The sequence below is a fragment of the Leptonychotes weddellii genome, chromosome 1, assembly GCF_054177405.1.
Source record: "Leptonychotes weddellii isolate Sample4059 chromosome 1, ASM5417740v2, whole genome shotgun sequence".
Classification (NCBI taxonomy): Eukaryota; Metazoa; Chordata; class Mammalia; order Carnivora; family Phocidae; genus Leptonychotes; species Leptonychotes weddellii.
In genome coordinates, this window is record NC_138369.1 from 42,897,822 (window position 1) to 42,910,883 (window position 13,062).

Here is a 13,062-nt window from a genome sequence, read left to right on the forward strand (position 1 = left end):
GCAACATCTAAAGTGTTCCTCAGCTTTCTCCAAGCAGGTGTTTTAACACTTGACAAAGGCCCAAAGTACAGAATTTTCAAACCCTTTCATTTAGACCCTTTTCATTCAGAATCTCTCACCATTTGAACAGGGACAGGGCCAAACTTCAGTGGCACAAGGAGAAACTTCACCTTTGTTCCACCAATGAAAGATTTGTGCCACACCTCCTCCCCTCAAGGGGGAAATAGTCTGCAAATTAAGCCATGTGTCAAATGTTAGAAAGATTCTCAAGGGCAAGCTCTGATTTTAGATGGTTGAGAGTATGAATAAGAACCAATTGATATGATAGCGATAAGTGTTCTTCTCTATGCCTTTTAACATAGTCCCAAGGGACTTTTACTTGGCCACAGTATCTTCTTCATAGGGAAAGTAGTCTGAGAATGACCACACTGGGCTTTCTTAAAAATTGTCTAGAATTTAAGCATCCCAGGAATTCAAATTGGCTTTTGGGCTGTAACCGAACTAAATTGGTGGTATCATTTCTGCTGAGCTTATTTTTAAGGTCATTTTTAAACACTCTATGATAGTGGTTCTCAAACTGAGTCCCCTGACCACACCAGCATCCCCGGGAGCTTGCGGATTCCTGTACTTCATCCCAGACCTGTCTGAATCAGACACTCTGGGTGTGGGGCCCAATGGTCTGTTTTAACAAGCCCTCTAGGGGGTGCCAGGGCAGACTCAGGCCTGAGAACCACTGTCTTACAGGGGGTGGTTTGGGAGAAGGGACTGACTGTAGCTGAGTCTGGGGTAGTGATTGACAATGCAGTTCACGCAACTCTACCCTCTGGCTGTGCACAGATGGAAAAAATGGAGATGGGGAAAAAACAAAGCTCATTGATGGGAGGAATAACCTCCTTTCAATATGCGTGATCGTGGTATTACGGAAAGAAACCCCAGGCCTCCAAACCAAAAGCACATCCTGCCTTCAACATGTCTTTGTCATCTTGGGAAAGTGACTTAACCCCTCTGAGCCACAGGCCTCTCCTCTATAAAGAGGACTCTGGGGTAGGGACAACAGGAGATTTTAGCTACCTATTATTGAGCCCTTATAAAGTCCATTAACTCTATTATCTCATTTAATCCCAAGAACAACTATATGATGTTAATATTATTAGAGTCCTCATTTGATGGGTAAAAAAAAACTAAAGCACAGAGAGGTTGGGTAACTTGCCCAAGGTCACATAGCTAGCCCCACTCTCAGCCACCCGCTGCAATTTAGAAATTGTCAACTTCAGTACCAAGGTTGTAGGAGAATAAGTTTGTGCAGAGAAAGGCAAGGCCAGGATCATAGGAACCAAGCAGGCTAAGCATTCTGACTCTTGGTTGCCAGCCTGCCCCTCGTGACTGAGGGGCCACCAGGCTGACAGAACCGGGACACTGTCAGATCTATCCTTTGAGATGACAGGGAAAGGAGCACAGAAAATCAGAGGCCTGAGGAGGAAATTGGTTCCTGACACATACTGACAGGACTCATTACCCGGACATCTTGTTTTCATAAAATGGCAATGACACTGTTTGCTTTGAAAAGGGCAGGCTCCTGGTAGTAACGAGGCCATAAGTCAGGGATGCCGGGGGAACAATGAAGGAAGGGACACTCCTCATTGAGGGAGGCCCTTGAGACAGCGCTTTCAGACGTGGCGGGGACCAAGCTCTGCGGGCACGGATTATTCTCTCTTCCTTCCCCTTACACGCTGCTGCCGCCACTGGAATTATCTCGCCATAGCGCGAACCAAGTGAGTGCCCCCAGCCTCAAGAACCAGTAATGGTTCCCCATTACCTCCAGAAGTCACAACCATAACCTGGGCTCATGGCCCCCAGACTACCTTCCTGACCTCCCATCCCTCTGTTTCCTTCTGTGGGGTGTGGGTGCCTTCCAGTGTTCCCCAGATGCATCCAGGTGAATTTGTATCCCTTTCCCTGCTTCCATGTTAAGCAACGTCTGGGAAATCTGGAGTCGGGAGCCCCACCAGTGTATCACAGTGATTCCCAACTGGGTGTTTGGTGGATTGACACTAAGTCCCTTCCGCGCGGGAGGAAAAGGGCTGGAAATTTCGTCCCGTGAAATACAGAAAGCCAGCCAGACAGAAAACTCACTTGGTGCTCATACAGCACTTGCCAAAGAGTTTACACTTCCCAGATGTGCCGAAGGGATGGTGAAAATAAATGAATGATGATTCATCACTTGTTTTTGGTTTAGACCCTCTGATGAGCTCCATGGGAGCTGGGACTCAGTCATGTGCAGGGGAACAGGGTTTTCATTGTGGTGAAGGACTCACACCATTCATTCGTGGGGGCATAACTGAAACAGGTCTAGCACATTCTAAGGACCATCGTCAGGCAGTCTGGATCAATTAGCCAAACACATTTTTTATCTAGCCATTCATTCAACAACTACTGTGCTTAGGGACCCCTGTCAGTACATGGGCGTTCCTCGTCATTTGGTTTTCTTTCCCTACTTATCTTCATCATAACTTTTATTTCCTCTTTGTATACAAGAATATATATTAAGTATGTAATTCAAGTCTGTAACTTAAGAATGCCAAGTGTTTAGGCTCTTAACATATGCCTACTCATCTTTGCATGGCAAAATAATATTTCTGTTTGGGCTGACCTATAATTGATGCTTAGTCAGATCGAGTACTCATCTAAAGCCAGGCTCTGCAAACATTTTCTGTGGAGGGCCAGGTGGTAAATATCTCAGGTGTTGTAGGCCAAGAGCCAAAACTGATGATATCATGTAGGTACTTTATGTAACAAGAGAGAAAACAAATTTCCACTGAGTTTTCTGTTTCTGAAATTCAAGATCTAATAATATCATTAAGCATAGGTTTTTGTAATACGGGTTATATTGGTCAGCTCGGGCTGTCATAACAGAATGCCACAGACTGGGTGGCTTAAATAACAGAAATTTATTTTCTCATCGTTCTGGAGGCTACGTCCCCAAGATCAAAGTGCCGGTGCAATAGGTTTCTGATAAAGCCTCTCCTCCTGGCTTGTACATAGCTGCCTTCCCAATGTGTCTTCACACAACATTTCCTCTGTGCGTGCACAGAATGGGAGAGACGGGGATTGGTCTCTCTTATTCTTATAAGGACACCAGTCCTATCTGACTAGGGCCCCACCCTTATGACCTCATTTAACCTTAATAACCTGCTAAAAGGCCCTATGGCCAAATACAGTCACATTGGGAGTTAGGACTTGAACATAGGAATCTGGGGTGGGGAGGGACATAATTCAGTCCATAATATAGGTCCATTAATGAGAAAAATGGAATTCTTTTTTGGGAGAAAACATTTCACTGAACTGGAGTTCAAATGTAAAATCCATTCTTAGCTGGTGGATCTTACGGGTCCAGGCAGCAGCAGGGTTTGGCCATGGTTGCAGTTTGCTGGCGGCTACACACAGTGCAGTAGAAAGAACCTTGGCTTCCAGGTCAGGCTTGGCCCCTGTTCAAATCCCATCTTTGCCTCCTGTCAGCTGTACATTACTGAGTAGCCACTGAATCTCTCTAAACCTCAGTTTTTCTATGTCTGGAGGGAAATAATGATTTCCTTAAAAGGGAGCTAAATTAGGAGGGGAAGTAACTTTCCAGGGTTTCTGTAAGGGGTATTAGTAAGGCGTGCACAATCCTGAGCATAGTGCTGGACTTAAGGAAATGAGAGCGCCATCATCTGCACCAGCATCACCAGAGTTGTGAGGAGCCAGAAATAACTCCAAAATGACTCAAAAGATTTGACGGATTAAGTATGTACTCTGGATAGTATGTCATGAGAATGGCGATTAACCTCTGTGGTTTTCCTCCCAACGTTATCATGACAATAACATCAGATCCCAGTTGAGGGACATGCTACAAAACACATGACCAGTACTTTTCCAAACTGTCAAGGTTATCAAAAACAAGGGAAGTCTAGGGGTGCCTGGAAGCTCAGTCAGTTGAGTGTCTGACTCTTGGTTTTGGTTCAGGTCATGATCTCAGGGTCATGAGATAGAGCCCTGCATCTGGTTCCTCGCTAAGCATGGAGCCTGCTTGGGATTCTCTCTCTCCCCCTCCCTCTGCCCCCCCACCCCCACCCCCACAGTCATGCTTGCTCTCTCGCTCTCTCCAAAAAAAAAAAAAAAAAAGGGGAAGTCTGAGAAGTCACAGCCAAGAGGAGCCTAAGGAGATGAGGACTAAATGTAATGTATCCTGGAATAGAAAAAGAACATTAGGTAAAATCTAAGAACATCTAAATAAAGTTGGGACTTTAGTTAATACTTACATATCAACATTGGTTAATTAATTGTGACAAGTATATCATATTACTCTAAGACATTAAGAACAGAGGAAATTGAGGTGTGGAGTATATGAGAGCTCTCTGTACTATCTTCACAAGTTTTCTGTAAATCTAGAACTCTTCTAAAACTTAAAGTTCATTAAAAATAATTATATATGGGTAAATGGGTAAAAGATCCATTCAAAGTACAAGGTGGTCCTGGATTTTAATGTAACCAGGATGAAAGGTTGATTGATATGGTTCAGACTCCACATTGACTTTTGAGAAACTACCACCTGTCCAGTTTTGGTCTAGAATAAGGAAGAATCTCCATAGTTATCTGAAAAGCCTATTAAAATACTCTTCCCTTCCTTTAACCAACTTCATACCAGTGTGAGGTCAGATTTTCTTCATATATTTCAAAGAAAACCACATAATGCAAGAGATAAGGAGCTACAACAATTATGAGAATCCCGCAGTCCTCTATTGAGCTAGTCAGTAAAGAGATTTACAAAAATATAAAGCAGTGCCTCTCTTCTCACTAAATTTTTCAGCTTGGGAAAACAGTTATTTTTAATTGTGAATATTTATGTTAACATGTCGGTTTATTATATTTAAATGAATTAATAAATCATTTTTTATTCAGTTTTAATTTTTCTTATGGTAAATCTCAACAGCTATTATGCATATGAGCAAAAACTCTTTGGGGTTCTTAATAATTTGTTAGAATATAGAGGGTCCTGAGGATAAAAAGTTTGAGACTCCCTGAGCTAAACAACTACTTTATTTAGTCCTCACAACAATCTACTAGGTAGGCAATATTATTATCCCACTTTGAAGGTGAGAAAACTGAGGAACAGAGAGGTACAGTAAGCTGGAGGGCCCTCAGGAAGTAGAGAGACGAGTGGAAACTCGAACTCATGTCACAGTGTTCTCCTGACCATCTTGTGTCCCTGGTGCCCTCCTTGCCTTCTAGGTCTGTGAGTTCTGCAAGGGAGCGGCCCCTGCCGACAGCCCTGTGGTCTACTCAGACAGGGCAGGCTACGGCAAGCAGTGGCACCCCACCTGCTTTGTGTGTGTCAAGTGCTCTGAGCCGCTGGTGGACCTCATCTACTTCTGGAAGGACGGCGCGCCCTGGTGTGGCCGCCATTACTGCGAGAGCCTGCGGCCCCGGTGCTCTGGCTGCGATGAGGTGAGAGTCGGGGCGGGTGGTGCTGGGCAGTGGGGAGGGTACTCTCACTACTGTGGGAGAGGACCCAGAGGCCAAGGTGAGTGTGGCTCCATTGAGGACGTGATCCACAGATAGGAAAACTGAGGCTCAGAGCTCGCGGCCTGCCCTCGGCCTCTGTTTCCTCCTTTGCAAAGGGGGCAGAAATTAGTTCACACTCATGGGGTCGTTCGGGATGGGTCAGACACATCATTCTTGTCAGGTCTTATCCTTGGCACAATGCCTGGCACTTACTAAGTGCTCGGAAGAACACTCTGGGGGGAGCGGCGGGTGCCAGAAAGCAGACTGCCCACATTCAAACCTGGCTCTGCATGATTAGTGGTGTGGTTACCTAACTTCTGTGCCTCAATTTACCACTCATAAAATGGGAGGAAAATAGGCCCATCCCAAGGGGTTGCTCTGAGGATTAAATGAGATAATGCATGAAAACGCTTGGCACAGGGTCTGATCAAGGAATTAATAAATAGGAGCTACTAGTAGTCTTATAAGGCAATACGATAGGACATGATATAATACTAAAACATTAACCTAATACAATAGAGATGCCATGAAAGGGGTTTGACTCTCCAATATGAGTTCAGGCTAGAGGAACTCTAAGGTATATTAACAGTGACAGTGATAATTATGATAATGGTAACTCCTGTCTGCATGCCTGTGATGACAGGAAACTCACTGCCTTCATCATTGGCACATATGAGGGTTCGAAACGTCGTCTTCATTTTGAGCCAGTATCTGCCTCCCCCCTCCTCCTACCTTCCACATGTTCCTCTCCATATGAAGTTAAAGCCCTACAAATGTCTTACCTAATAACTGTGTGTTCGAGAGAGGTTAAGAGGGGAAAGGACTGTCGGCAGGCCTGCCCCACAACCTCATTTTTTTTTTAAGATTTTTTATTTGAAAGAGAGAGAGAGAGAGCGTGTGCATGAGCTGGGGGAGGGGCAGAGGGAGAGGGAGAAGCAGACTCCCCACTGAGCAGGGAGGGCTCGATCCCAGGACCCTGAGATCATGACCTGAGCTGAAGCCAGACACTTAACCGACTGAGCCACCCAGACGCCCCACCACAACCTCAGTTTTGTGAGGACCCCAGTATACTTAGAGTCGCAACACTCCATCCATTATTAAGGACTTACAATGGGTCAGCCATTTCCTCCATACTTGGTAGGTGACGTGCCATTTACATCTCACAGCGGTCTCTTAGGGAGAGACCATCATTATCTCCATTCCACATTTGAGAAGAGAACAGCTCAGAGAGGTCGATGACAGTCCCATGGCCTCGGCTGTGTCTCAGTCACTACGCCAGGTACTTCATATGTAGTAACACATGTAGCACTCATAAAACCCTGTGGGATGGGTCGGTTTTATGTCCCCATTCCATAGATATGGAAACTGAGGCACAGAAAGATGAAGTGATTTGCAGCTGGCTCCCCCCAAATCATAAAATGCATTTAAATGCTCTTCTGCTCTCCTCAGGGATTCCTGAGCATATATATACATATATACATATTCCAAAGTGTTACTTTATTCCAAGCCCACGTGACCCTGTGTGACCTTGCTGTTGAAGACTGGCCATTGGCCCTTAGCTGTGGTTGGGCGGTCTTCACTGGGGTATGTAATCCCATCTCAGAACACAACTGGGCTTTGGACTGGAGCCAAAGAGTATTCTGGATGCTAGATAAGTAAAACGTGCCTATGGCAGAGAATGGTTTTTTTTCCATCTAAGAAGCTAAGATGCAATCATGACCTGTGCCAAATACTGTACTTACTGCCTAAGATTTAGGTCAGAATCCTCCACTGATGCATTTAAAGGTCAAGACGAGAATGGGAGAGGAGGAACCACCAACTACAAGTTGTCCTCCACGCACTGTCTCTACTAGGGACAGAACCCAAGTCATGCATTTCCTCTGCTCCCCAGATCATATTCTCGGAGGACTACCAGCGCGTGGAAGACCTGGCCTGGCACCGAAAGCACTTTGTCTGTGAGGGCTGTGAGCAGCAGCTGAGCGGCCGGGCGTACATCGTCACCAAGGGGCAGCTTCTGTGCCCGACTTGCAGCAAGTCCAAGCGCTCCTGAAGGGCTGCCCATCCACAGCCGGAACCCACAGGATCCCACCCAGAAGGCAGGCCAGGTGTGCTGAGGCCATCCTAAGGGTCTGATGTGCCAGCAGCAAGCAACAAAAACAGTGATATGTCAGTGGGAATATATATATATATATATATATATACACACACACACACACACATACATACATATATTCTAGGTTGGGTGGTGGTAGATCCTTGAGGGTCAGTAGTTTCAAAGCCAGCAATGTTCTGAGAAGTCTTAGAATGGAGTTTTGTTGTTGTTGTTGTTGTTTCCCAACTACCAACTAAAGACACAGCTGGCATCCTGCAAGGGATCTCTAGGAGTTTCCCAGAATACGGTTCTGGGTGATCAGATTACGTAGCTGTAGAATGTGCGTGCTTTCTCATGAACGTAGGGCCTCCTCCCAGAGCAGGCTGGGACCCCAACAATCATTTGTGGCTCCTTTTCAAATGGAATTTGAATTTTAAATAAAAAACCTTTTTTGGCATGATAAACGTATCAATAAAAGTTTTATGAAGTCCACATATGCCCCGGTGTAGTTATTTACACCGTGGCAGAGATTTCACGGCGTCCGGTGAGCTCTGTGACCCTGAGCGCTATATGGCAGGAGACACCCTAAGTGCTGCTGTGCCTCTTTGTCAACTGGATCTCATCAGATTTGAGAGTGTAGGTCCTCCAGGCCGAACCCTCGCCCCCCAGTTCTAGGAAGCCCCAGATCCGTGATAGAACATGTCGTGTTTCCTGCTACACCGAAGAGCAGCGTCCGGGAGCTGGTCAGCTGCCGTCACAGGTAATGAGGGAACTCCTCCGGGAGTAAGACCAGGTGGAGTGCTGGGGAGCAGCCACGCAGAGCCACCTGAGCTCAGCCAAAGGGTGCCCCGGGGGACACGGTGACCAGTGTGGGCAGTCTTGAAGAAATATGGGATGTTTATGAGAAATCTCTTTGCTTTTAAATGTTGCCAACTGAACCCTGAATGAGCCAAATAGAATTGGTCTTTGGGCCAGATTTCCTCTCTTTTTATGGCCTCTCTGAGCATTTGTAGCTCCCAGATTAGTTTCCTTTCCACGACTTCTAAGAAAAGGAATCTCTTTTTCTATGGGGGGATCCAAAGACAAAAAAGACATGAGTCTTACGAGCTCACAGCCCAGTCACCCGTGGCTTTTGTTCATTCTTAAACTTCCCATCTGTTGCCAAGTTTCTTTCATTTCCCCACCCGAATTTCACTCTGCTCATCTCTCACCTACAATACCCCAGCTTTGCACGTTCGACCAAAGGTATTGCAATTGCCTGGTGGTTTTCTGTTTCCAGTTCCTGTCTCCAGCCACTTGTTCCCAGTCATGTCCGTCTCCCCAGAGAGAAGCTTTGCGGGTGTCCTCTTCCTTCCCCACCCTCTATGGCTCCCCAGTGTCTCAAGTTAAGAACCAAGACCTCCCCGACATTTAGATCTTTCCAAAATCTGGCTTAATTGTCTTTCTGGCCTTGGAACTCTGTTTCTCTTGATTTCCATTTCCCTATTTCTCCTAGACATTCACCAACTGCCTTTGATCAAGCCCTCTTCTGTGCTTTTGCTAGTTTTGTGCTGGTTTCTTGAAGACCAACACTATCTGTTGAAATTCTGTCTGTCCTATAAGATGCTTCTCAAGCATAACCTGCTTCTCAATCCCTTCCCAGAGGCACCAATGGAATATTCATTCATTCATTCACTGGCTCACTAATTCATTCTGCAAATAGCCACTGGGCATTACAGAGTTCCATTACCCATGCTGAGTACAGGAGATAAAGTGTTCACAGAAAGAACAGTGCCCCCTGCTCCCTGCCCCCTGGATTTTACAGTCTGTGGGGGAGATGGGCCTTAGGCAAATATTCCTATAAGTCAATGTAAAATTACAGAAAGGGGAGGTACATGTATCTATAAAGCATATGAAAGAGATTGGACCTAATCAGGGAGGTCAGGAGAGGTGCTCCTGGAAAAGTGATACTTGAACTGAGATCTAAAAGGTAAGTAAACTCTGAGCAGGCCAAGAGGAAAAGGAAGATGGTTAAGCATGGATGCATGGATGGCATGTGCAAAGGCCCTGTGACTGAAGTAACAGCAGTTTATTCAATACCTATTTACTCGTGTTGGAAATACAGTGGTGACTGTATCCCCCATGGGTGGGATTGAAAGAAGGCTAGTGTGGTGCATACAGAAAGGGAGGATGCGTGTGAGACACAAGAGGTGCACCAATTTTGTGGGCCACAGAAAAGACCAGTCTGTCCTAAGAGCAATGGGGAGCTTTCAGAGATTTTTAAGCAGTGGTGGTAATGACTAGACAGATTATTGGATATATGCTCTCTCTTCTGTTGAAACCCCAGCATGATGCCTGACTAATTTTGTCCTGGTTTTTTGTCCACACCACTGTGGGTAGAGTGATGTCCCCCAACCGACCCCACCAGATACCACCCAGAGCATGCTCCTGCCATCCCCTTGTCTACTAATGACACCCAATGCTTGTACTTGGAACAGTAAATCCTCTCTGACACTCCTCTCCCATCAGACGGGTCACTCAGCACGGTCTTTTCTCTCCTGTCATCGCTTTCCCTCCATCCCCGAGGCCATATTTCACCTTGAACATTTTCTGCCCAGACTGACAGTCGTCTAGTGAGTCTCCCTACCACGAACTTACCCCTCTCCACACTGCCCAGATGAACTGCTCAGAAACATAGGCCTCCTCTAAAACAGTCAAGGGCTCCCCGTTGCACACCCAGAAGAAAGTCAAAACTTCTTAGCCTTACAATCAAGCTTCCTAATTTCCCTGGCCCCCAACCACCTTGCTTCCTGCTCCCCACTCCGAAGCCAGGTGAACAGCTTGCCTGGCCCTAGACACGCTCCGGGCTTTCCCTACCTCTGCGCCATCACTCAGATTGCTCTCTTTCCCCAGAGTTCCCACACTCCGCTCAATGGCTGCCTCGTCTGTGGAACCGCCACAGCTGAGGGGCATTCCGTAGCAGAACCGGAAGGTGGTATGCTTTAAAAGCCTACAGTGTTCCCTTGTGCCTGATTTTATCCCCCATTCAGCCAAAAGAAGAGCCGCCATTGCCATTATTCCCATTCTCTAGGAAGCCTTCCCTGGCCTCACCACCCTCTGGGGTGTTTTAGGTTCATCTGGGCTCTGAGAGTATCCCAGGCACTCCGTCATCATTGACGGATGCTACTGCGCTATAATTACTAGTTGGTGAAAGGCTCCCCCAATGAACTTTTTTTTTTTTTTAAGATTTTATTTATTTGTCAGAGAGTGAGAGAGAGAGCGAGCACAAGCCGGGGGGGGGGGAGGGGGAAGGGGCAGAGGGAGAAGCAGGCTCCCCACTGAGCAAGGAGCCCAATGCAGGACTCCATCCCAGGGCACCAAGATCATGACCTGAGCCGAAGGCAGATGCTTAACTGACTGAGCCACCCAGGCGTTCCCCACCCCACCCCACCCCGCCCCCATGAACTTCTTGAGAGGATAGTCTCACTATCTTTGGTTCCCCAATCCTTACAATAGCACCCAACAACTAAATGCAAGGACAAACAGCCTAGGGCTCTTGGAGGACTCACTGTTGCCAGCGGCCCTGGGCTCCAAAAGGAAACTGTATGTGACTCGGGCCTGGCCAATGGGCTTCTCCACTGGGGAGCTGCTTAGAATAATGGAAAGAGACGCTCTGGAAGAAACAGCCCTGCTTTCTTTTCCCCACCCCTTTGGATATAATTTCAAACTTACCAAAAAAGTTTCAGGATGAGAACAAAGAACTTTTCTTCTTGAACCATGTGAGGGTGTGGCTGACACAATGCCCCATCACTCCAGAGTATTTTAGTGTATAATTCCCATGAACAAAAACATTGTACTACATAACCACAAAACCACCATCAAAATCAGAAATTAACACTAGCTCAGATTCACCAATTGTACCAATAATATCTTTTACTACAAAAAGATCCAGTCCAGGATCATGCAGTCCATTTAGTATCTTATCTCTTCGGTGTTCTGTAATTTGGAAGTGTTTCTCGTTCTTTCCTTGACATTTATGACCTCAACATCTAAGAAGGCCACTTATTGAGTAGAATGTCCATCAAATTGGGTTTGTCTGATATCCTCTCATAATTAGATTCAGGTTATGCATTTTGGTAGGGGGGAAATGCCATGAAAGAGAGGTTGTTTACTTTTCATTGTGCCCTAACAGATGACACAAGATTTGCATTTGTGTTATTAGGTGTTGATATTAATTTTCAACACTTGATTAAGCCAGGTTTTTCCTTTGTTAAGTTACTCTTTTCCCCTTTGTATTAAATGAGGATCTTGAGGGAAGGTGCAGGCCTATCTTGGAGATACTGTGGGTTCAGTTCCACATCACTGCAATAAAGTGAATATCACCCATTAAGTGAGGCAAATGAATTTTTTGGTTTCCCAGTGCATAAAAAAATTATGTTTACACTATACCGTAGTCTATTAAGTGTGCAATAGCATTATGTCTAAAAAACAACGTACATACCTTAAATTAAAAAATACTCTGTTGCTAAAAAATGAGAACCATCATCTGAGCTTCCAGCAAGTCATAATCAGTGATCAGAGATCACCATAACAAACATGATAATAATGGAAAAATTTGAAATATTAAGGAAATTACCAAAAGGTGACACCAAGACATGAAGAGAGCAACTGTTGTCAGAAAAAAATGGCACGGACGGATTTGCTCAGTAGAGAGCTGCCACAAACCTTTGATTTATAAAAAACAAAAACAAAAAAACATAGTATCTGTGAAATGCAATAAAACGAGATATGCTTGTATTTGATACTATGTTAATATCCTGTTCCTCATCAGCATGCCACCCACTGCTTCTAAGTATCCATTGATGTTTCTTGACTGAATTAATTTCTATGATAGCTGCCAAATGTTGATTTTTCTAATCGAGTCATCCCTTCTATATGTATTAGTTAGCATTCTACTATAAGGAAAAGCTCTCTCTTCTATTTATTTATTCCCTTATTTATATCAGTTTGGAGATATAGATTGCTATTTTATTAAATCTCTTATAAGCTAACACTATCATTATTGATTTTGATGCTCAATAACTTATAATCTAATACTATCGTTATTTATTTGGATGTTCAAACTGTCCCAAATTTAGCCAAAGAACGCTCTTTTAAACTGGCTATTGTCCTTTTGACATGTCACCATCATTCTTTACACGCAGTTTTAACATTCCAGCACAATTAGGAGTTTGCAGCTCATCTTGTATTTTCTTTACCCCAGCTTTGTAGTCAGCCGTTTCTCAAGGAGGTCCCTCTTCTTGAGTGGGGTGCAGTTGGGTTGGAACTCCTGGTGCCATCTTAGAACCTTGAGGAGACAAGCTGACCAAGCCAGTAAGCTGAGGATGATGGACCTGAGAGTCAAACAGAGCCTAGGTACTTGGTTATGTCATCCAGCCGGTGAACGCACC

General features: G+C 45.2%; 1 protein-coding gene across 2 annotated transcripts in view; it reads left to right on the top strand.

Annotated features, from left to right (window-relative positions):
* LMCD1 (LIM and cysteine rich domains 1) overlaps nucleotides 1-8,125 on the top strand; it is a 58,783-nt gene extending 50,658 nt beyond the window's left edge. For both annotated transcript variants that reach the window (XM_081821291.1, XM_081821298.1), the window contains 2 exons: nucleotides 5,269-5,484; nucleotides 7,433-8,125. In XM_081821291.1, coding sequence (XP_081677417.1) covers nucleotides 5,269-5,484; nucleotides 7,433-7,591 — 375 coding nt within the window. In that variant the 3' untranslated portion in view covers nucleotides 7,592-8,125. The remainder of the gene's footprint in view (nucleotides 1-5,268; nucleotides 5,485-7,432) is intronic.
* The last annotated feature ends 4,937 nt before the right edge of the window (nucleotides 8,126-13,062 follow it).